Raw genomic sequence first — 24,984 nt, forward strand, 5'->3', positions numbered from 1 at the left:
GTGTGTGTACAGATACACTCACTTGTAGAGAAATGTTAAATCCTCAAGAGTAAGTATCTTCACTTGGTGAAAATCAATTTATTTTTTTTTTTCCATACAGGCTGGAATTGAAAATCTTAAGCCTGCAAGTTACTTTTCTTGCCAATTTCCCTGATAAAAAAGCCTCTCTGTCTTGGCAAGATGCCTTGTAGTGGCTCCTCTAAACTATTCCATTAATTTATTTGGGTGACTGCTCCTGAAGCATTGGTTATTAGAGGCAGCTTCTGAGCTGTGACTCCAAAGAATGAATGCAGAGGTGCTGCGAGCGTGGCTGCGTGTGCAGGGGCTGGCACTCAGCGTTCACACACAGCTCAGGGAGCTCCACTGCTGGGTTGATCACAGGGCCACAGGAGGGCAGAGGCTGGAAGGGACCTCCAGAGATCATCAGGTCCAAGCCCCCTGCCAGAGCAGGAGCACTCAGGGTAGTCCGCACAGGAATGCAGCCAGGTGGGGTTTGAAAGTCTCTGGAGAAGGAGACTCCACAACCCCCCTGGGAACCATGGGTGCTCCCAGCCATGGGTGCTCCCAGCCATAGATGCTCCCAACCATGGATACTCCCAGCCACGGGTGCTTCCCAGCCATGGGTGCTCCCCCACCATGGATGCTCTCAGACATGGATGCTCCCAGCCATGGGTGCTCCCCCACCATGGGTGTTCCCAGACATGGGTGTTCCCAGACATGGGTGCTCCCCCACCATGGATACTCCCAGCCATAGGAGCTCCCAGCCATGGGTGCTCCGAAGCATGGGTGCTCCCCAGCTATGGGTGCTCCCCCACCATGGGTGCTCCCAGCCATGGGTGCTCCCCCACCATGGATACTCCCAGCCATGGGTGCTCCCCCACCATGGGTGCTCCCAGCCATGGGTGCTCCCCCACCATGGATACTCCCAGCCATGGGTGCTCCCCCACCATGAATGCTCCCCGCCATGGGTGCTCCCCCACCATGGATGCTCCCAGCCATGGGTGCTCCCCAGACATGGGTGCTCCCCCACCATGGATACTCCCAGCCATGGGTGCTCCCCCACCATGGATACTCCCAGCCATGGGTGCTCCCCCACCATGAATGCTCCCCGCCATGGGTGCTCCCCCACCATGGATGCTCCCAGCCATGGGTGCTCCCAGCCATGGGTGCTCCCAGCCATGGATGCTCCCAGCCATGGATGCTCCCCAGCCATGGGTGCTCCCCCACCATGGATGCTCTCAGACATGGGTGCTCCCAGACATGGGTGCTCCCAGCCATGGGTGTTCCCCAGCCATGGGTGCTCCCCCACCATGGATGCTCTCAGACATGGGTGCTCCCAGCCATGGGTGCTCTGAAGCATGGGTGCTCCCCCACCATGTATACTCCCAGCCATGGGTGCTCCCCCACCATGAATGCTCCCAGCCATGGGTGCTCCCCCACCATGGGTACTCCCAGCCATGGATGCTCCCAGACATGGGTGCTCCCCAACCATAGGTGCTTCCCAGCTATGGGTGCTCCCAGACATGGGTGCTCCCCAACCATAGGTGCTTCCCAGCTATGGGTGCTCCCAGACATGGGTGCTCCCAGCCATAGGTGCTTCCCAGCTATGGGTGCTCCCAGACATGGGTGCTCCCCATCCATGGGCACTCCCAACCATGGGTGCTCCCCCACCATGGGTGCTCCCCCACCCTGGGTGCTCCCCAGCCAGGGGTACCCTCACCCAGCACACCCAGAGCAGGGCTTTTCTCAGCACAGCTGGAGCTGGCCAAGCTGGGCTCCTCCTGCATTTCAAACCACAATTATGTCCTTTCAGCTGCTCAGGAGCAGTGATTTAAGAAGAGGAGAGAAAAGTGTTTTTTCTCTTCTAGGAGCCCTGTCTGATGTAATTTAAGTTGCCTGAAGAGCTACAATGCCTCATGCAAGTCCTATTAGCTTCACTAAACGCAGCCTATTGATTTTTTGCCAGTTTATTTTGCTCTATGCTTTAAACTGGGAGAGCATTGATGTTGTTTAAGAGCTCTGTGTCAACACCCAAGGAGCATTAAATGCAGGAAGAGGAGAGAAAAGGAGAGCTGGTGAACCCAGAGGCCTCAGATGTGAACTATATAAATGTTAAACAAGTCCTTATCAGCCAGCTGAGTGTGCTGTTCATTTCAATTACCCATTGTAATGCACAGATATTTAATAATCCTGTTGGAGGCTACATTTCTTGCTGCTCTTTGAGGTTTGATAGATGCCACAAATCTACCTTACAGGCACTGGTCCAGATTTTCAAGTGAGGGAGATTATCCTGCCTCTTGAATGAAGTTTTGCTCTGGCACTTCCATTCCTGTGCCTTCATCAAGTGGATTAGAAGGAGCAGGAGCTTGAAAGGAGAAGAAATGAGGCTGTGGTTGTTGCAGGCAGGAGAATGAGCCCAAGGGGTTAAAGACAGTGGGACAGCTCTGTCCCTGCACTAACCCACTCTGGGGTGCTGAGCTTTTGTTTAACTTTTGTTGGGAAGGAAAAAGAGGAGGTGGACAAGCAAAGCACTTGGAGCCTAAAGCATCAGGAGGGATTTGTGCTCCCAGCTGCTTTCCCCACATTGAGAGTGGGGTTAGCAGAGGAGCCCACACTGGCACATTTTGGGTGACACTGCCAAAATGTGGGGGTGCTGAGGTAGCAGTGGATGGGCTGGGCTGGGGCTCTGTCTCCTGCTGTCTCACAGAAGGACAGAGACCTGAGCAAAGATAACCAAAGCTCAGGCAGGGCTCCTCTGCAGCTGCAGGTCACCAGTTGCCCTCACTCAAGGCAAAGCACAAAGACTTATCAGCCTCTCTGACTTATCAGCCAGCTCCAGGCTCTTTGCTGAGCAGCCTGGTAGAGGAGGAGGTTTTGGCTGACTAAGCTGCCTCATAAAATAGGAGGCAAAAAGGGATCTAGGAAAAATAAGGCATTAAGTAGAAAAGAAAAATAGGACATAAAGGAACAGGCAGCAGTGTGAGCAGCAGCCTCAGTCTCCCAGGGCTTTTCCAGAGCTCAGCTGGACCTACAGAGCTGCTCTGGGGAGAGCTGCCTTCACCCATGGGAACACAGTGACCAACAAAGGGGAAAAGTCAAGAGAAAGCTGAGCTGCCCTTCCTGGGGACTCTTGTGAGACTGAGGCCAGTTAGGACTTTTGGGACAGCCCACACAGAGACAACTCAGGAGGTGGCTGTAGATAAAGGCTGTGTTTCCAGTGTTCTGGAAGGACACAAAGCAACTGAATTCCTTCTCACTGAACACATTTTCCAGAAGAAGAAAACAACATCCCCATGCACAGTAAGCTGGAAAACATATTCCCCTTGTTTAACAGAATGCCTGCTGATAGTGGAAGAATATCCAGGCCTATTTTTAGCTGTTAAGACAGTCTTGAATATTTCTGTGCTCCTGTTTATGTGGAGATGTTACATTTGTTTGGCAGTTGCACATATCTCAGAGGAGGCATCCTTCCTTGTGATGCTTGAGGAAAGACAAAAAACATTATAGAGTGTGTGCAAGAGAGAAAAACATCTCCTCAGAAACAGTCTTTGTGTCCTCTTATTGTACAGGAACAACTCAGGACAAAGCAAAACTCTGGTGGGGAAGCTAAGAGATGGAAACAGGCAGGCTGGTAGCTCATCACACCAGGGAGTTGTGCACAGCACCAGGACAGGGACTCACTGCACCCCACCAAGGCAGATGGACACTTTGGGTCCCCCTGCAGCATCTGCCTGCAAGACCCAAAAGGAGGTTGCAGTAAGGTTGGGGTTAGTCTCTTCTCCCTAGTATCAGGTGATAGAATGAGAGGAAACGGCCTGAAAGTGTGCCAGGGGTGGTTTAGGATGGAGAAAAATTCCTTTCCTGAAAGAGCAGAGGCTCTGCTGGGTGATGCCCAATGGCAGCACAAGGGGCAAGGGGTGGAAGTTGAGGTATAGGAAGTTCCATGGAAACAGGAGGAAGAATTATTTCACTGTGAGGGTGACAGAACACTGGAACAGGCTGTTCAGGGGGGTTGTGGAGTCTCCCTCTCTGGAGATATTCAGACCTGCCTGGATGTGTTCCTGTGGGACCTGGTATAGATGATCCTTCTCTGGCAGGGGGGTTGGACCTGATGATCTCTCAAGGTCCCTTCCAGCCCCTGACATTCTGTGATTCTGTGATGCTGTGAAGAGTGGTCAGGCATTGGAACAGGCTGCCCAGGGAGGTGGTGGAGTCCCAGCCCCTGGAGGAGTCCAAGAAACATGTGGCCATGGCACCTGGGGACATGGTTAGTGGCCGTGGTGGTGTCGGGTTGGACTCGATGATCTCAGAGGTCCCTTCCAAGTGAAATGATTCTCTGATTCTCTGCTCAGGTCTCTGGAGCAGTGACTCGTTCTGCTGAGTGCCTGCACAAGGTGGGCTGCAACCTTTGTCTCGTTAGGGCAGCACAAAGCCACCCTGGGGTGGGCAGTGCCAGCAGTGATCTGGGCAAACCACTGCGTGATCTGTTCTCCACCCAGTCCCACCATGGCTCCCTCAGGCTCCAGCAAAGCAAAGATTAATTCCTCTTTTTGGGGCTGGGGGGGTGGGTGGTGTTTGGTGGTTATCATTTCTGCAGAAATCCAAAATTTCCACCTTTGAGAAAATGTGGGCTTTCATGAGCAGCAAACCCACTGCCCTCGTCAAGAACAACGAGGAAGGAATCCAGAGGACCCTCACAGCCGACTACGCTCTGCTGATGGAGTCGACCACCATCGAGTACATCACCCAGAGGAACTGCAACCTGACACAGATCGGGGGCCTCATCGACTCCAAAGGCTATGGGATTGGGACTCCCATGGGTAAGTGACCCCAGGGGGCCCTGTGGGTGCCCCAGAGGGGTGCTTGTCGCCACGGATACAACAGATGGGATTCTCACCGCCCACCTCCAACAGCACATTTCCCAATGCCATGCCCTGCACTGCCTGCCTGTTGGACAGAGGCCTGCACTGTGTGGTTCCTGTCCCACCTTCCCTGTGTATCCTTGGTGTTCCCCCTCCCCAGGCTCACCGTACAGGGACAAGATCACCATCGCCATCCTGCAGCTCCAGGAGGAGGACAAGCTGCACGTGATGAAGGAGAAGTGGTGGCGGGGGAACGGCTGCCCTGAGGATGAGAACAAGGAGGCCAGTGCCCTGGGCATCCAGAACATTGGGGGCATTTTCATTGTCCTGGCAGCAGGCCTGGTGCTCTCTGTCTTCGTGGCCATGGTGGAGTTCATCTACAAGCTGCGCAAAACGGCGGAGCGGGAGCAGGTACCAGCTCACCCCCCCCCACACCCCCTGCACCCCCTGACCCAGCCAAGGGCACCCTGCACACTGAGCCCAGGGACAGGCAGAAAGGATCAGCCTCGGCTGCCTGGAGGTCACCCAGCATCCCAAAATGCCATCCCCTAAGGCTCGTTGCTCTGCCCTGCTTGGACAGCCTCAGGGCAGGGGGTGAATCACATCTGCTCTGACCAGGGTCATCTGCTGCTGCAGTGAGTAGCAAACACCTGCAGGGTAGCTTTGAGTGAGCAGGCAATGGCCAGCCAGACCCAGCCCTTTCTGAGCTCTTCCATCCACTCACCACTACCCCACGCAACTGTGTTCCATGTTCCAGGTGTAATGCATACATGCATGGAGTCTCCATCTCTTCTGCCCACTCCCATTCAAAGAGCCTCAAGGAACTGGTCAGGGTCCACCAGGAAGCCTTCTACTATCCTACCCACTTCCATAACACACAAACAGCCTGTCCCACCCACAGCAACTCAGTGGTGCTCATGAATCATAGAACTGTTCTGGTTGGCAAAACTCTCTAAGCTCATCAAGTCCAACCATCAACCCAGCACCACCCTGGCCACTAAACCATGGCCAAAAGTGCCATAGCCACAGGTTTCTTGACCACCTCCAGGGATGCTGACTCCACCACCTCCCTGGGCAGCCTGTTTCAATGCCTGACCACTCTTGCAGGAAAGAAATTTACCCTCATATCCAGCCCAACCCTCCCCTGGCACAATTTGAGGCCATTCTCTGTCATCCTATCACCTGATGAGTGTCATGAATCGAGAGAACTGCTGGCTTGGTTTCCCTCTTCCCTGTGTGTCATGGCACAGCCAGTGGGAAGTGCAGTTGTGTGCAGAACTCAAAGCAAGCTGCCCACGTGAGGGACTAGGCAGATGAAGGGAAACTGCCCACCAGCAAACCCAGCAGGACTCCAGAGCCCTCTGATTCCCAGCACAGTAATCTCCCAGCTCTAGCAGGGATCACACAGAGCACAGAGGCTCCAACAGCCACCTCTGGCTCTGCCTTTTTGCAGGCTTTAGTGTGTCAAAGGCACCACTCTTGCCAAAGGAGAGAGGGGTCAGCCAGATGCCTGCTCATCACTGAAGCCCCACTAAGCACAGCTGATGCCTTAAATGCAACTTAAACCTGGTGCTTGCCCTCTGCAGAGCCTCCTCCTGCTCGTGGAGAGGTTAGCAGAGCATGTGGCCAGCAGAAACTGCTTTCCGTCGCTGCTCTCCCCAGTCATGATGCTTTTTGTTCCTGCTCTCCCCTGTTATGGTGCTTTCTGCCCCTGCTCTCCCCACCTATAGGTAGTTTCTACCCCTGCTCTCTCCAGCAATGCTGCTTTCTACCCCTGTTCTCCCCAGTCACGCTGCTTTCTGCCCCTGCTCTCCCCAATAATGCTGCTTTCTGCCCCTGCTCTCTCCAGTCACGCTGCTTTCTGCCCCTGCTCTCCCCAATAATGCTGCTTTCTGCCCCTGCTCTGTCCACTCACACTGCTTTCTGCCCCTGCTCTCCCCAATAATGCTGCTTTCTACCCCTGCTCTCCCCAGTCACGCTGCTTTCTGCCCCTGCTCTCCCCAGTCACGCTGCTTTCTGCCCCTGCTCTCCCCAATAATGCTGCTTTCTGCCCCTGCTCTCTCCAGTCACGCTGCTTTCTGCCCCTGCTCTCCCCAATAATGCTGCTTTCTACCCCTGCTCTCCCCAGTCACGCTGCTTTCTGCCCCTGCTCTCCCCAGTCACACTGCTTTCTACCCCTGCTCTCCCCAGTAACTGCTTTCTGCCTCTGCTCTCCCCAATAATGCTGCTTTCTACCCCTGCTCTCCCCAGTCATGCTGCTTTCTGCCCCTGCTCTCCCCAGTCACGCTGCTTTCTGCCCCTGCTCTCCCCAGTCATGCTGCTTTCTGCCCCTGCTCTCCCCAGTCACGCTGCTTTCTGCCCCTGCTCTCCCCAGTCATGCTGCTTTCTGCCCCTGCTCTCTCCAGTCATGCTGCTTTCTGCCCCTGCTCTCCCCAGTCACGCTGCTTTCTGCCCCTGCTCTCCCCAGTCACGCTGCTTTCTGCCCCTGCTCTCCCCAGTCACGCTGCTTTCTGCCCCTGCTCTCCCCAGTCACGCTGCTTTCTGCCCCTGCTCTCCCCAGTCATGCTGCTTTCTGCCCCTGCTCTCCCCAGTCACGCTGCTTTCTGCCCCTGCTCTCCCCAGTCATGCTGCTTTCTGCCCCTGCTCTCCCCAGTCACGCTGCTTTCTGCCCCTGCTCTCCCAGTCACGCTGCTTTCTGCCCCTGCTCTCCCCAATAATGCTGCTTTCTGCCCCTGCTCTCCCCAGTCACGCTGCTTTCTGCCCCTGCTCTCCCCATCAATGCTGCTTTCTGCCCCTGCTCTCCCCAGTCACGCTGCTTTCTGCCCCTGCTCTCTCCAGTCACGCTGCTTTCTGCCCCTGCTCTCCCCAGTCACGCTGCTTTCTGCCCCTGCTCTCCCCAGTCACACTGCTTTCTGCCCCTGCTCTCCCCAGTAACTGCTTTCTGCCCCTGCTCTCCCCAGTCACACTGCTTTCTGCCCCTGCTCTCTCCAGTCACACTGCTTTCTACCCTGCTCTCCCCAGTCACACTGCTTTCTGCCCCTGCTCTCCCCAGTCACACTGCTTTCTGCCCCTGCTCTCCCCAGTCACACTGCTTTCTGCCCCTGCTCTCCCCAGTCACACTGCTTTCTGCCCCTGCTCTCCCCAGTCACACTGCTTTCTGCCCCTGCTCTCCCCAGTCACACTGCTTTCTGCCCCTGCTCTCCCCAGTCACACTGCTTTCTGCCCCTGCTCTCCCCAGTCACACTGCTTTCTGCCCCTGCTCTCCCCAGTCACACTGCTTTCTGCCCCTGCTCTCCCCAGTCACACTGCTTTCTGCCCCTGCTCTCCCCAGTCACACTGCTTTCTGCCCCTGCTCTCCCCAGTCACACTGCTTTCTACCCCTGCTCTCCCCAGTCACGCTGCTTTCTGCCCCTGCTCTCCCCAGTCACACTGCTTTCTACCCCTGCTCTCCCCAGTCACACTGATTTCTGCCCCTGCTCTCCCCAGTCACACTGCTTTCTGCCTCTGCTCTCCCCAGTAACACTGCTTTCTGCCCCTGCTCTCCCCAGTCACACTGCTTTCTGCCCCTGCTCTCCCCAGTCACACTGCTTTCTGCCTCTGCACTCCCAGTCACACTGCTTTCTGCCCCTGCTCTCTCCAGTCACGCTGCTTTCTACCCCTGCTCTCCCCAGTCACACTGCTTTCTGCCCCTGCTCTCCCCAGTCACACTGCTTTCTGCCTCTGCTCTCCCCAGTCACACTGCTTTCTGCCCCTGCTCTCCCCAGTCACACTGCTTTCTGCCTCTGCTCTCCCCAGTCACACTGCTTTCTGCCTCTGCTCTCTCCAGTCACACTGCTTTCTGCCCCTGCTCTCCCCAGTCACACTGCTTTCTACCCCTGCTCTCCCCAGTCACACTGCTTTCTGCCCCTGCTCTCCCCAGTCACACTGCTTTCTGCCTCTGCTCTCCCCAGTAACTGCTTTCTGCCCCTGCTCTCCCCAGTCACGCTGCTTTCTGCCCCTGCTCTCCCCAGTCACGCTGCTTTCTGCCCCTGCTCTCCCCAGTCACACTGCTTTCTGCCCCTGCTCTCCCCAGTCACACTGCTTTCTACCCCTGCTCTCCCCAGTAAGCTGCTTTCTGCCCCTGCTCTCCCCAGTCACGCTGCTTTCTGCCCCTGCTCTCCCCAGTCACAGTGCTTTCTACCCCTGCTCTCCCCAGTCACACTGCTTTCTACCCCTGCTCTCCCCAGTCACGCTGCTTTCTACCCCTGCTCTCTCCAGTCACGCTGCTTTCTACCCCTGCTCTCTCCAGTAACTGCTTTCTGCCCCTGCTCTCTCCAGTCACGCTGCTTTCTACCCCTGCTCTCCCCAGTCACGCTGCTTTCTACCCCTGCTCTCCCCAGTCACACTGCTTTCTGCCTCTGCTCTCCCCAGTCACACTGCTTTCTGCCCCTGCTCTCCCCAGTCACGCTGCTTTCTGCCTCTGCTCTCCCCAGTCACACTGCTTTCTGCCTCTGCTCTCCCCAGTCACGCTGCTTTCTGCCCCTGCTCTCCCCAGTTTTGGTGTTTTCTGCCCCTGCTCTCTCCAGTCATGGTGCTTTCTGCCCCTGCTCTCCCCAGTAACTGCTTTCTGCCCCTGCTCTCCCCAGTAACTGCTCTCTGCCCCTGCTCTCCCCAGCGCTCCTTCTGCAGCGCCATGGCCGACGAGCTGCGGCTGTCGCTCACCTGCCAGCGCCGGGTCAAGCACAAGCCGCAGCCTCCCGTCCTGGTGAAGACAGACGCCGTGATCAACATGCACACCTTCAACGACCGCCGCCTGCCGGGCAAGGACAACATGACCTGCAACACCGGATTGACGCCCGTCTTTCCTTAGGGAATGGGAGCAAGGGGGTGGGAGGGAAGGAGCTGCGGCAGACGAGGCTGGAGGAGCTCTGAACTAGGGAAGAAAGGATTCAAAATAACGAGGGGAAAAAAAAAATCAAACCAAACCAAACCACCCAACAGAAAAACAAACAAACCAAACCTGGTTTGGTTCATTTCAAGAGCAAAGCCTTTGCCACTCAGCTGCATCCATCACCGGCATGGAAGCCAGAACTTCAAAACACAGACAAGCAACATGGGGCTTGGGGCTTTTTTTGGGGTTGTTTTTGTTCTTTTGGGTTTTTTTTTTCCACTCTTTCCCCTCCCCCCCCCCCCCCCCCCCAATGCTTAGATCCTACAGGCCTCATGGAGTCCAAATGGCACCACCCAGGAGTCTGATGTTTACATAAAACACACAGAGGCGAAACAGGATTGAGCCAAACCAGCCCTGGGAGGGTGAGGAGGAACCCCCCACCCCGAGCCAGGTTCTGTAGCATGGCAATAAACAGAAACCTTCTACCAGGTGCAGCTCAAGCAGCCACCTGTGCCAGCGTCTTCTCCACGCTAGCAGACACAGCACATAGGACACGATGCCCAGGAAGGGGAAAGGTACCTGTGGAGCACCTGATGGCCACAGCTTTGCCTTCTCTGGAAGCAGCTCATGGTGGCACCTCGTGGCTGTGCTGGCCGTGGGCATCTGCAGCTGGAAGTCTAAGTGGGATGTGGTGGGAGGAGGCAACACACCATCAGTAGACCCCCAACAGCTGACCATGAAGGGGCAACTAAGGCTGAATGCAGCCAAACTGCAGCATGGTGCGCACAGGAGCTGCTCCCATCTCCAAGTGACAGCACCCACTCACTCCCTGCCAAATTCCAGCCCGTGCCAGGGTGGCACTGTGATCTCCAGGCCCTCAGCTCCTTCACTCTCTCCACAAAGCTCAAGTGTCTCCTGCAGAGAGGTGTGGAAAGGGGCTGAGCCCACAGGCTCCAGCAGCACCAGGAGTTTGCAAGAGCGGAGCAGTACTGATGTCCATGGAACTCAGCAGTGCTGAGCTGCAGCTCTGCTGCCTTCACACTGAGTCCAGGAGAGCACTGAGGCCTGGCTGAGGACTAAATGCTCTCCATGGCATCAGAGACCTGAAAGTCCAAGGCCCAGCCTGCAGGGCCAGGGCTGGCCTGGGATAAGCAGCACTGTGTGAGCCAAACCTGGCACCCCTCTGGCTCTGCCCCTGCCCTGACAGCATCTCCAGCTGATTTAAACAAACACTAAAATGGTCTTAAGAAACCTCCCAGGAACTGCTCTGATTTTCAGGTTTTCTAACCCAGAAGGCTGCTCTTGCAGATGAATTCCATCACAATTACCAAAGACCCCTCTGCTGACCTAAAGCACCACTTGGGTAACGTCACCCAGCTCCATCCCTCCAGGGGAGCCACTCGAGTGGCCGGTGGGACGCCGCAGATTAATTTGCCAAATGACCCAAACAGGAGTGGCTCTGCCCAGTGGAACCCAGAACGTCCCCCAGAGCCTGCAAAGCTGTGATTTAAACACTGGTGGGGAAGAAAAGAGCAAACACCTTCCCCCATGCTCGCTCAGGGTGGCAGTGACCACCACCCAGCCCTGCTCTGGAGGGCATGCAGGGCCATGTGGCTGTGTCCTCTGTGTCCTGAGCAAAGTGCCACAGCCACTGCAGGAACCTGCAGCTGAACTGACCCAGTTTGCCCTCCCCTTGCTGTGAGGCCTCTCTGGAAAGTTTGCCCTCGCCCAGAGGAATAAACCTGTTTGGAGCTGCTCTGGGATATTTTTTTCCCCACCTGTTCCATCCCCAGGCTCAGTGAGGGACCTCAGCTCTGGAGCTGATCACAATTAGCAAATTAGCTCAAGGGGAGAGAGCTGCTCCCCCTGCTCCCCACCACTCAACATAATTTGTCCTTTGGGTTTGGGTTATTTTTTTGTTGTTGTTGTTGTTGTTTTGTGTTTATTTTTTACCCTGATGTAAAGAAGCAACAACAGTGACCCAAAACAATCCAGGAGTGTGTCATATTTTCACTCAAGATATCTGTCCTGGTTTGAGCCACGAGCTACTCAGGACCAGAGGACAGAAAAGATATTTTTTTTTTTCTTTGTGGTCATCTTAAAGGTACCTGAGCCTCAAAAGCCACCACATTATGCAAAGAATTTAGGTTCATTCTCACCTTTTCATAGGAACCATGAGAAATTAGGATTGAGAGCTGCCAATGGGCATTGCATTCCTCATAGATGCTGACCAAGTACCCACAGCAGAGGACAGAGGCTGGAAGCACTGCTCTGCTTCCCACAAGGAAGGACATTCTGTGTCTCTTTGCTGATCTTTAGGCTGCTGTGAGTAGTGGATTTTATGTTTCCTTTGTAGGTTTCTAAGCTCTTCAAAAGGAATCTTCACAATTAAGGAAGAGAAAGAGAAAGCCTGAGACTGGCTTTCAATATCCAGAGAGTAAAACCCCACAGAAAGCAGAACTCATTTGGCTTCTTGGCAGATTTTAAATAAATAAATAACTCTGACTAATACCCCAACCCCCATTTATTCATCTTTGACACCAGTTTGATTTGATTTTACTCACAAACATCCCCAAGTGACAGGTGAGTGGCTGGAATTAACTGGTGCTATCTGCCAGGAGAGCAAAGCCTGCAGGGTAACCCTTTCCCTTCTCTCTCTCTCTCCACTGCCCATAAATCAGCAGCTCCCTTCATGCATCTGCAGCCTGGAGTTATCTTTCACCCCTGATGGTTAACACATTGGATATTTAACAACCAAGGAATGTTCTGCACTGCTCAGAGCAAGGCAGGAGGAGCTTTGGGGGCTGCCTGGGACCCAACCCTGGGGACCTCTGGCTCCTGCCCAGTGAAGGGAAGGGGAGGTAGGATGGATTCCCACCTCAGCCCTCCTGCTCTGAGCAAAGGGCAGCTCCACCATCATGAATTGCTCTTGTTGCTGCTCTCCTCAGCAGATTCTGGGGTCTCTCTGCCATCCCCATCTTCCCTCTGAACCCCTTGCTCTTATCCCAGGGAGCTGGGCAGGGTTTGACTGCAGAGCAGCAAGACCCCAGACTGGCACTGATGTGCTGGGAGACCTGAGCAGGAGCAGACCTGCTGGCCAAGCCTCCAAGCCTTCCATGAGCTGTTCTGGGACCTGTTTGTGACCATCCATGGCTGACACCTGAGAAATGATCTCCCAACTTTGTTTCAGTTGCTTCCTCTCTTCACTTGGTGGGCAGAGGGACTGCAGACGAGCAGAGGAGATAAAGCAAGCACAGGTTGGGGCTGCCTCTAGCCTGTGTCACCTTGGTTCACTGTCCCTTTAGCACTTGCTTTTTCCTTCCAGCTCTCCCATGAGACAAAGCAGGGCCACAGGAGTGGCTTTGTTTGGGGTGGCTTCTGTTTGGAGTTGACCACAGAGCGTGTGGAGTCTGATGTCCAGGTGATGGATCCACAACGAGCTGGAAGATGCAGCAGGGAACCAGCTCCAGCCCTGGCCAACCCCCGCTCCCCCTGTGTGTTCCTGTGGCACAGGATCCAGCTGGGCCCATCACAGGGGGTCTCTGGAGAGGTCACCTCAAAAAGGACCCTGTAGATCCTGGCACTGTCACCCAGCATGGCCAAATTCTGCAGAGCCCTCCAGACCCAGCGACTGCAGGGAGCTGCAGCACATCCCTGCGTGGGCATCAGTGCCACAAGCCCCCTGCTCTCTGTACCTTCCTTTGACACATTTCTCAAAAAAAAAGGAAAAAAAATAAAAAAAAAAAAGGAAAAAAAAGACAAAACTATGGGGGGAAAAAAAAAGAAAATAAGAAAATAGAAAAGGGAGGGGAAAGGGAAAAAAAAAGGAAACAAAAAAGTCTCCGTTGACATTCAGGGGATTTTCCTTTGTGGACATGCAGAATTTCTATGAATATAGTTTTTTTTGTAAACATTTTGTAACAATTTTGGTTTCATAGTAACTGTGTTACTTGCTGATCATTCTAGGCTGATGTAAATAAACTTTCCAACAAAACAGACAAAAGAAAACAAAAAAAAAAAAGAAAAAAGAAAGGAAAAAAAAAAGAGAAAAAATTCTGATGATTATTTTCCTTTTTAAGACACTGTGATATATCAAAGTGCACAGTTTGCTGTATGAAGTAATATGGTTTTAAATTTTAAATAAAAATGATTTCTAGAAAAGAAAAGAAAAAAAAAACAAAACAAACAAAACATTTTTGTTTCTTTCTACTGAACAAGGTCAGGTTGGATGGGGCCTTGAGCAACCTGAGGTTTAATAAGACCAAGTGCCAGGTTCCCCAAGCAATGCAACAGGCTTGGGGCAGAGTGGTTGGAAAGCAGCCCAGTGGAAAAGGATCTGGGGGTGCTGGTGCACAGCTGGCTGAACATCAGCCAGCAGTGTGCCCAGGTGGCCAGGAAGACCACCAGCATCCTAGCCTGGATCAAAGCCAGTGTATCCAGCAGGAGCTAGGAAGGGATTGTGCCCCTGTGCTCTGCCCTGGTCAGGCCCAATTTGAGCATTGGGTTCAGTTTGGGGAAGGTTCAGTGTAAGGAAGATATTGAGGTCCTGTAGGGTATCCAGAGAGGAGCAGCAAGGCTGGTGAGGAGTTTTGGAGGGCATCTCATAGGAGGAGTGGCTGAGGCAGCTGAGGTTTTTAATCTGGAGAAGAGAAGGCTAAGGGGAGATCCTTACTGCTCTCTACAGCTGCCTGAAGGGAGGTTGGAGTGAGGCTGGTGTTGGTCTCTTCTCTCAAGCGGCCAGTGATAGGACAAGAGGAAATGGATTGCAGCTGTGCCAGGGGAGCTTTAGATTGGACATTAGGGAAAATTTCTTTCCTGCAAGAGTGGTCAAGCTGCAAGGCTGCCCAGGGAGGTGGTGGAGTCACCATCCCTGGAGGTGTTCAAGAAACTGTTGATGTGGCTCCTCAGGACATGGTTTAGTGGTCGTGGTAGTTGGGTTGGACTCAATGATCTTTTGAGGTCCATTGCAACCCCTAACATTCTGTGATTTGCTTCACCTTCAGTTAGAGGGGGGTGAGCCAGAGGATGAGGAGCTCAGAGGCTGTAGCTCTCTCTGTCCTCACCCACCTATGGGAGGTTTGGTAGCAGACAAAGAACTGAGCCCAGACACTCCACGAAGGGCTATCTGCAGAGGCTCTCACTTCTCCTGGGGGCTGCAAGAGCTTTTCATTAGGGGAAGGTGCCTGAACCCCTCATAGGAGAGTGCAGGTCCCCAGCAGGCTCCAAGGTTCATAAAAGCTGTTGGCCTGCAAAAATCTCATTAGCTGATAAAGGCTGAAAGCACCCCAAAGGCCAATGTTTATTAGTCTGAAATCTTTCTGACTCTGCTGTGTCACACTGAGGCTGGAGCAAATGCCTCTGGGCTGGGAATGATGAGAGCTGGGCCACTCCAGGCAGCAATAAACCCTGAGAGCAGAGGCACAGGGACAGCTCCTCCACCTGCAGGATTCTCACTGCCCAGAGCCCTGCTCTCCTCCACTGAGTCCTGCCCTCCTCCACTGCAGGGACAGGCATGGCCCTGGAGATGTGGCTGGGGTGGAAGGGCAGCATTTTAGGTACTGGGGTTGGATGCTAAACCCCAGAAGCTGCCATTTCATGGCACTTTGGGACAGGGTTTAAGGGCCATGGTGGTCTGACTTGATGATCTTAGAGGTCTTCTCCAACCCAAACAATTCTACGATCATTTTCTGTACACTGAGATTTAAAGGACAATTCCTTCCAATTTAAATAATTTTTAAGGGTCACCCTCATAAACCTCTCATCTCTCTTCACTCAAGCCCTCCTAGAAAGCAGCACTTTTGATGCTCCTGCCAAGGAGGGACTTGCAGAGCAGAGCTGAGCCTTGTTTTCATATTCTGAACCCTGATCAATATGCAGAGAACGTGGCAGAGAAAAGAAGGGAAAGGTAAAAGCTGCTGACGCCTTCGCGACGCTGCTTCCACACCGCTTAGCACATCAGACCTGCTCCTGGGGATGAAATCCCTTCCCAGGGGCCAAGGGTTGCAGCAGGGGAAGGCTGCTGAGCAGAGGATGGGGCAGGACAGGGCAGCACTGAACATCCCTGCCCCACAGACCCTCGGCCTGTGCCAGAAACAGGAGGAACTGTCAACAGAAATCGTTATCAGCAGGAGCAGCGATTAACCTCCTCAGTCACAGCTCACCCTGCGGGGGGCTGGGCAGGCCCCGCCCCCGAGCTGCCAATCACGCTGCAAATGAATAATTCATCAGGCAACAGGTTCCACTCCGAAACAGCCACCGGTTCCGTTCGAGCCGCAGTCAGTCCCTCTGGGCAAAAGAGGGAGAAAACTCAGGCAGTGGTGACTGAGCTGCCTCTGCCCCCTCCCTCCTCCTGCCCCGTCCCAGCGCCTTCAGACATCTCGGAGTCCTTCAGCTCAGAGAACGAGTTTTAACTTCCAGGCAAAATCCCATTTTAAAGCAGTGACTGTACACCCACAAGCAGGGGTTTTGCTGACCCCACCTGTCAGAGCTCTGCTGGCAGAGAAGGACAGCACCTCCACCACCACCACCTCCACTACCTCCATCACCTCCACCACCACCACCTCCACCACCTTCACCACCTCTACCACCACCCCCACCTCCACAACCACCACCTTTCACCACCTCCTCCACAACCACCACCTTTCACCATCTCCACAACCACCAACTCCACCACCTCCATCACCACCTCCACCACCTTCACCACCTCTACCACGACCACCACCTCCACAATTGCCACCTTCACCACCTCCACCTCCATCACCTCCACCTCCACCACCACCTCCACCACCTTCACCACCTCTACCACCATCCCCACCTCCACAACCACCACCTTTCACCACCTCCTCCACAACCTCCACCTTTCACCATCTCCACAACCACCAACTCCACCACCTCCACCTCCACCACCACCTCCACCACCTTCACCACCTCTACCACCACCACCACATTCACAACCACCACCTTCACCACCTCCGCCACAACCACCACTACCACCACCTCCACCACCACCTCCACAACCATCACTACCACCACCTCCACCACCACCTCCACAACCATCACTACCACCACCTCCACCACCACCTCCACAACCATCACTACCACCACCTCCATCACCACCTCCACCACCACCTCCACAACCATCACTACCACCACCTCCATCACCACCTCCACCACCTTCACCACCTCTACCACGACCACCACCTCCACAATTACCACCTTCACCACCTCCACAACCATCACCACCACCTCCATCACCTCCACCTCCACCACCTCCATCACCACCACCACCACCTCCACAACCACCACCTTCACTGCCTCAACCACCTCTACCACCAACACCACTACCACCACCTCCACCACCTCCACCACCTGGCACTCTTGCTCTCCATTCAGCAGCTACAAGCACCAATTCTCTCCTCCTCCCTCAAGCCAGACAAGAAAACTTGTCACTCAGGAGGAACCTTGGGCAGGTTTGGACCTAAAGCAAAATCAATTTGATTTCCTTAATGAAAATTTAGGGATGGAACAGAGAGAAGGAGGGCAGCAGGAAAAGCAGCTTCTGCCCTGATGCACTGCCTGGTGGTTGAAGAGTCCAGGAGATGATCACTGCATGGCAGAAGGACTGGGTATGGATTGTTAATGTCCTGGTCCATGGAAACAAGGAGCTGTTACTGCACAGAAGAACATTCCCCTTGGAAAGCCCTTGCCCCTCAGGCCTCAGGATGTGCCATCCCCATCATCCTGAGCCAGCTTGCTGAGCATGCCAGGGTTGAAGGTGGCTCCCACCACCTCCATCTCTTGCTCCACAGAGGAGAACCTGAAGTGACTTGCACCAGGGAAAGTGATCAGGGAGTGATGGAGCCTCCTGCAGAGACCCCTCTGCTGTCCCCCTGCTTCTAGAGGGAACAGAATGGGAATGGAGCAGGCTGGGCCCTTCAGAACCAGAGAGCAAGGTCAGCAAGCAGTGAAAGCCAGCAGAGAATGGACCTCAGCAGCTCATGGCAAAGCAGCCACAAAGCAGAACCTGCCCTGAGCCTCTGCTGGGCACTCAGCCTGAATCCAAACCTGCTTGTGGCCTTTGGAAGATTTTGGTGATGTTTTCCTTCAAGAATTTCTGCATTTGCTGCTTTCAGCCAGGAACTGAACTCTCAAACCAGCCAGAGGGCAAGTGTTGTGCATTAACATTCTGCTCTTAACTGGGAAAATCAGGGATTCTGGCTTGGAAAGCTGAGCATCCCACAGGAGCTCAGCTAAAGAGAAAACACAAAGCAGGAGACCCCAGGAAATTGAAAGGCAGGTCTTGCCCAGAGGGACAACCAGGAGAGGAGGGCAGAGTCCATCTCTGTCAGCAGAAGGGTGACAGCAGAAGGGTGACAGCAGCCCCAGGACTTCACTGGGGCTGTGGCTGCTCTCCCAGCTGGGCCTGGTGACAGGGACAGGCTCTGTGCCTCTCTTCACACCCCAGCAGAAGCTACTCTTTACAGCAGCAGCTGTGGACACAGGGCTCTGGCTCTCCTCTGCTTTCCCAGCCATCAAAAACCTTCAAACCAAAGAAGTGCAGTTCCCTGTCCCCACCCCAAGAACTGTTCCATTGCTGCCTTGCCTGGCACACACCACTGGGTGCCCAGGAACTGATGTCCCCAGGGGCATGGGGGTGATCTTTACATCCCCCAAGGATGGATTGGCCCTGGAGCAGGATCTGGCCCCTCTGCCAGCTGCAGCAAGCAGGAGCAGCTCAGCTGGAGGTGTCACTGCTCAGGGACAATTTCAGTGCTGAAAGTGCTGAGCAATTTGTGGGGGCAGACAGGGTGCTGACACCTTTTATTTTAAGTAGTATCAGTGGTGCTATTTAGCAGACTCTGAGCACTGACTGCAAGCATGATCTTGGTAAACAAGAACTCTTTTGGCAGCACTGCAGCAGCATATGGGCTCTGGAGAGACTGTGCCTTCAAATGGTTCTCAGAGCTCAGCAAAGTGCCTGTGCTGCAACCCCTGCTTCACACCCCCAAAAGCACCCCCTGGAAGGAGGCTGGGTCTGGAGAGGCTCCTTTTAGTGCCATTAAGGAGATGAAGGTGGAAGCAGAACACAACCTTCCAGCAGCAGGGAACAGGGCAGCACTGCAGGAAGAAAGGGGGCACATGGCAGAGAACAGGGGCAGCTGAGTCACTGCAGGAAAGTGGCAGTGTGCTGCAGAACCACTGCAGGCAGAGCCCAGCCCATCCTTCTAGGGCTTTGTACCCTTCAGCAGCAGCAGTTTGTTTGTTTTCAGCCTCCCCAGCTGCCCAGAATTTCTGCTTTCTACTTGCCTGCTGTTTGCTCACTTTAAGGCTTTGTCTCCATTAATGTTTTTCTCTTCCTCCCTCTGCTTTGCTGGACTCACCACTCACTGCTCCTCTCCAGCAAAGCTTCTGCTACACTTCGCCAGCACAGTTTGCTCAGGGGGGTTCAGGCTGCTGCTGGCACTGTTGTCACTGCAGGTGTCATCACCAGAGGGACTTACACAGCTTCAGAGGTGATGGCAGCCCTCCCCCTCCATGCTCTCAGAGGGCAATCAGCTCACTGGAGTGTCCCCAAGCTTCACTGTCCTGCAGGGCTGGGGAGCAGGAGCAGGGCACTTGTCCCTGTGGGTCTGCAGCTCCCAGCTGCCTCCAACAATTGCAGTGGGACAGAGGAAGTGGCACCCCACAGAACCCCATCCCTGCCACACACAGACCTGCCTGGGCTCTCACCCCAGCCTTGCTCAGTGCTGGAACAAATTATGTCCCCAACCCAGCCACACCAGGTCAGTGCCTGGGATCTCACTGCCTGCAGCCCGCAGCATCCTACCTCTGGAGGGGTTAATCATGGAATCACAGCATGGCTTCAGTTGGAAGTGACCTTAAAGACCACCCAGTTCCACCCCCCCTGCCACAGGCAGGGACACCTCCCACTAGATGGTTGCTCAAAGCCTCATCCAGCCTGGTTTTAAACACTTCCAGTGATGAGGTGCCCACAACCTCTCTGGGCAACCAGTTCCAGTGTCTCACCAGAAGGTTCCCTGCTTGCTTGTCCCCTTTCAGGACCCAAACCAGGAATTCCCTGAGCCGGAAACACATTTGAGCAAAGTTCTGCTTCGGAGGAGACTTCAAATTGTGGAGTCTGATTCCAAGTATTTCCACAGTATCACTCTCCCCTTTTTTTTTTTTTTTTTTTTTTTTTTGGTGTGTGTGGCCCCGCTAAAACTGCTCAGAGAGACATAATTAAAGTGTTTAAGAAGCATCTGTCATTATTAAAACAAAGTGGCTGTGCAGTTTGCCTACGTTGCTGCAGTTTCATTATCTCATGCAAACGAGCTGTGGCTCCCTTCTGCAGCGTGGGCTGCCAGGAGAGGAGCCCCAGTGAGAGAAGTGATTAGCAGCCTCTCCCTCTTGAGATTATCAACTGCAAATGAAGGAGCATAAATACATCTTCTTTAGCTGCTTGTGCCACCGTGCCAGGTCTGCTCCAAGCTCGCAGCTTTGCCACTCGGCTGGGAGAAGGGCAGGGGGAGGAGGAGGAGTCCTTCAGTTCCCAGAAGCATCAGAGAGGCTTAGAGCAGCTGGGGGTTGAGCTGGGGGTTGTTACTACAGTGCTAACCCTGATGTACCCTGCAGGTGATCAGGCAGCTCCAGTGGGGATACAATTGCAATAGTTTGGCTTTTGCTGGGAGTTCTGCTCCTCTGGATGCACTGCAACATAATCCCACCCCACAGCCCTGCTCCCGTTTCTAGCTCTAGGTGCAAAAAGGGCTGCATTCCCAGTTTGCCTCAGCATCAGGGAATTATGGAATGGTACAGGTTGGAAGGGACCTCTGCAGATCATCTAGTCCAACCCCCCTGCTGCTTCCATGGCACAAAACACAGCCTGCCCCTGAGCCCAAACCTCCTTCAAGACTCTGAGCCTGCCTGGATCAGCTGTCCCTGGCTGCTGCTGGATGGGAAGAGACTCCCAAACACATGGAGTGAGCTGTGGGGAGTCCACAGCCACCAGAGAGGTTCTGGTCTTGTCCTGGCTGGAAATTCCCCATGAATGTGAGCAGGATCAGCTGCATGTATGGGGCTGGCAGGGCTGAACAGCTCTGGTCTGGACATGTCAGACACCTGAGCTTCAAGATCATCACCCAGATTGCTTCTGGGCTGAACAACTCTGGGGACACTGGGGTGAAAAAAAAAATAGATAAAAGGTAGCTGTTTCTTTTTATCCCTCCACAAAGAGCTATACAGGAGCACAAATTATCTGTACTGAAAATCATTAATTGCTACCAGGACAGGACTTGGCTCAGATGTGATAGAGCTCAGCTATGACCAACATTCCAGCCACTTCCAACCAAACTCCAGACACTTCTCATCTGTCTCCCCAGCCTCCCCCTGAAGAGCCAGGTGGGGAAACAGCCTTCAAGGTGCTTTGCAACTTATTACAGGTGCCCTTAATTGTGTCACCAAACATCCAGCAGTGTCTGGCTCTAGTAATCACCAAAGAAGACTGGAAAAGGGGCAGCTGGCCAAGCAGGGTGGGCACAGACATCAGATGTGTACTTGACAGGCTGCCAAAGCTCAGCCTTGCCTCCAGCTCTGCCCTGGACTCAGCACCCACTGGTGCTGTAGATCTCCTCCCAGTGCCAGAGATTCTCCAAAGGCTGAGGGACATTTTCTTCAGAGCATTTCCAGCAGATTCTAGCAGAGAGAAATGGTGGCTAACAGCGTGCAATCCAAAGCTGGCAGCCAGCAAGCAAACATCCATCAGAAGTGGGTAATTGATGCTATCTAGGGCCAGTTTATTCCAATCAATACAGCACTCTCTGCACATCACTATTCACCACAGCTCCTGGCTCTTCCAGAGGGTTAGAAAATGTTATTATCCAGACAAACCCCTAATTCCAACAAATTCGATTACCCAGGCACATGACAATAACACAAACAAACTCCTCTGAGGCTCTGAACGGCTCCTGGGTGCCTTTATTCATCCATCTCTGACAGGGTTTGCAGTGCCCACCATGGGCACCTTGGGGTTCAGAGCAGTTTGGAAAGAGCAGCCCTCAGGCACCTGCTTGCTCAGAGACAAACCCATGATCATCTCCAAGACTCTCCTCTCCTGTGAGGACAGACTGAAAGAGTTGGGGCTGTTCAGTCTGGAGAAGAGAAGGCTCTGAGGTGACCTTCTTGTGGCCTTTCAATATCTGAAGGGGGCTACAGGAAAGCTGGGGAGGGACTTTTTAGGGTGTCAGGGAGTGATAGGACTGGGGGGAATGGAATAAAGCTGGAAGTGGGGAGATTCAGACTGGACATGAGGAAGAAGTTCTTCCCCATGAGAGTGGTGAGAGCCTGGAATGGGTTGTCCAGGGAGGTGGTTGAGGTCCCATCCCTGGAGGTGTTTGCAGCCAGGCTGGATGAGGCTCTGGGCAGCCTGCTGTAGTGTGAGGTGTCCCTGGCCATGGCAGGGGGGTTGGAACTGGCTGAGCCTTGTGGTCCCTTCCAACCCTGACTGATTCTATGATTCCTCTCCAAAGACCTTCCCACACTAACCAAGTGAGGCTTCTTCTCTCCTTCCCATCTCCCTCTGCAAGAGGCAGCTCTGTTCAGAGAGGTCTGAGCACTCCACCTTGCACTTAAAGAACTGTTTGAATGGCCATGAAGTTAAATATGAGATTTGGAAACCTTTTGAATTTGTTCTTACTCCCTTCAGGCTTTTTTTTTTTTTTTTTTTTTCTAGGAGATGTTGATAGCTCAGCAAGGTCAGGTAAACAAATCAGCAGTCCCTAAGTGTTTCCTAGCAGAATGCAATTGAGATGGATGCTGCAGAATGGTCCCAGAAAGTACAGCTGGAATTTTTATTCCCCTCAGAACTGAGGTCTGGTGAGACAGCCTGGACTCACTTGCCAGGTGACTTCTGTATGCAAGCACAGGAACTGAAATTTCAATTTTCACAGCCAAGGAGCCTTGCCACAGCACCAGGGCACTGCTTTGGAATGAGCTACCGAGCAGGGATGATTGATGAAGTAAACAAAGCTGGGTGGAAAGGGCAATGTTATTGTTTTTCATGGTGGGGGGAGGAATCATTTTCATTACAAAGCCTCCAAGGAAAACTTGAAAACAACCTGAACTGTTTAGATTTCCTCAGAACACAGCAGTGAGAGAAACATCAACTTCCCCTGCCAGGGCTGCAGGGACCTATGGCCTGACAGCTCAGCCTCTCCTGCAGTCCCCACCTCAAAATCCCCCCCAGAACTTTGGCAGGAAGCCACACTTTTTTGGTTTTTGCCTGCTGCATTGGTTGATGTCTTAGCATTGGTTGATGTCTCAGCACTGGTTGATGTCTCAGCACTGGTTGATGTCTCAGCATTGGTTGATGTCTCAGCATTGGTTGATGTCTCAGCACTGGTTGATGTCTCAGCACTGGTTGATGTCTCAGCACTGGTTGATGTCTCAGCACTGGTTGATGTCTCAGCATTGGTTGATGTCTCAGCACTGGTTGATGTCTCAGCACTGGTTGATGTCTCAGCATTGGTTGATGTCTCAGCACTGGTTGATGTCTCAGCACTGGTTGATGTCTCAGCACTGGTTGATGTCTCAGCATTGGTTGATGTCTCAGCATTGGTTGATGTCTCAGCACTGGTTGATGTCTCAGCACTGGTTGATGTCTCAGCATTGGTTGATGTCTCAGCATTGGTTGATGTCTCAGCATTGGTTGATGTCTCAGCACTGGTTGATGTCTCAGCACTGGTTGATGTCTCAGCATTGGTTGATGTCTCAGCATTGGTTGATGTCTCAGCATTGGTTGATGTCTCAGCATTGGTTGATGTCTCAGCATTGGTTGATGTCTCAGCATTGGTTGATGTCTCAGCACTGGTTGATGTCTCAGCACTGGTTGATGTCTCAGCATTGGTTGATGTCTCAGCACTGGTTGATGTCTCAGCACTGGTTGATGTCTCAGCATTGGTTGATGTCTCAGCATTGGTTGATGTCTCAGCATTGGTTGATGTCTCAGCACTGGTTGATGTCTCAGCACTGGTTGATGTCTCAGCATTGGTTGATGTCTCAGCACTGGTTGATGTCTCAGCACTGGTTGATGTCTCAGCATTGGTTGATGTCTCAGCACTGGTTGATGTCTCAGCACTGGTTGATGTCTCAGCATTGGTTGATGTCTCAGCATTGGTTGATGTCTCAGCATTGGTTGATGTCTCAGCATTGGTTGATGTCTCAGCACTGGTTGATGTCTCAGCACTGGTTGATGTCTCAGCACTGGTTGATGTCTCAGCATTGGTTGATGTCTCAGCACTGGTTGATGTCTCAGCACTGGTTGATGTCTCAGCACTGGTTGATGTCTCAGCATTGGTTGATGTCTCAGCACTGGTTGATGTCTCAGCACTGGTTGATGTCTCAGCATTGGTTGATGTCTCAGCACTGGTTGATGTCTCAGCACTGGTTGATGTCTCAGCACTGGTTGATGTCTCAGCATTGGTTGATGTCTCAGCACTGGTTGATGTCTCAGCACTGGTTGATGTCTCAGCACTGGTTGATGTCTCAGCATTGGTTGATGTCTCAGCACTGGTTGATGTCTCAGCATTGGTTGATGTCTCAGCACTGGTTGATGTCTCAGCACTGGTTGATGTCTCAGCATTGGTTGATGTCTCAGCATTGGTTGATGTCTCAGCACTGGTTGATGTCTCAGCATTGGTTGATGTCTCAGCACTGGTTGATGTCTCAGCATTGGTTGATGTCTCAGCATTGGTTGATGTCTCAGCACTGGTTGATGTCTCAGCATTGGTTGATGTCTCAGCATTGGTTGATGTCTCAGCACTGGTTGATGTCTCAGCATTGGTTGATGTCTCAGCACTGGTTGATGTCTCAGCACTGGTTGATGTCTCAGCATTGGTTGATGTCTCAGCACTGGTTGATGTCTCAGCACTGGTTGATGTCTCAGCACTGGTTGATGTCTCAGCATTGGTTGATGTCTCAGCACTGGTTGATGTCTCAGCATTGGTTGATGTCTCAGCACTGGTTGATGTCTCAGCATTGGTTGATGTCTCAGCACTGGTTGATGTCTCAGCATTGGTTGATGTCTCAGCACTGGTTGATGTCTCAGCATTGGTTGATGTCTCAGCACTGGTTGATGTCTCAGCATTGGTTGATGTCTCAGCATTGGTTGATGTCTCAGCACTGGTTGATGTCTCAGCATTGGTTGATGTCTCAGCACTGGTTGATGTCTCAGCATTGGTTGATGTCTCAGCATTGGTT

At 53.2% G+C, this 24,984-nt stretch overlaps 1 protein-coding gene across 1 annotated transcript in view; it reads left to right on the plus strand.

Moving 5' to 3' along the window:
- GRIK3 (glutamate ionotropic receptor kainate type subunit 3) overlaps nucleotides 1-9,711 on the plus strand; it is a 131,579-nt gene extending 121,868 nt beyond the window's left edge. Inside the window, exons 14-16 of the mRNA XM_054395289.1 lie at nucleotides 4,598-4,820; nucleotides 5,023-5,273; nucleotides 9,517-9,711. Of these exons, the coding sequence (XP_054251264.1) occupies nucleotides 4,598-4,820; nucleotides 5,023-5,273; nucleotides 9,517-9,711 (669 nt within the window). The remainder of the gene's footprint in view (nucleotides 1-4,597; nucleotides 4,821-5,022; nucleotides 5,274-9,516) is intronic.
- The last annotated feature ends 15,273 nt before the right edge of the window (nucleotides 9,712-24,984 follow it).

This window comes from Indicator indicator, chromosome 33 (genome assembly GCF_027791375.1).
Source record: "Indicator indicator isolate 239-I01 chromosome 33, UM_Iind_1.1, whole genome shotgun sequence".
In the NCBI taxonomy this organism is placed as follows: Eukaryota; Metazoa; Chordata; class Aves; order Piciformes; family Indicatoridae; genus Indicator; species Indicator indicator.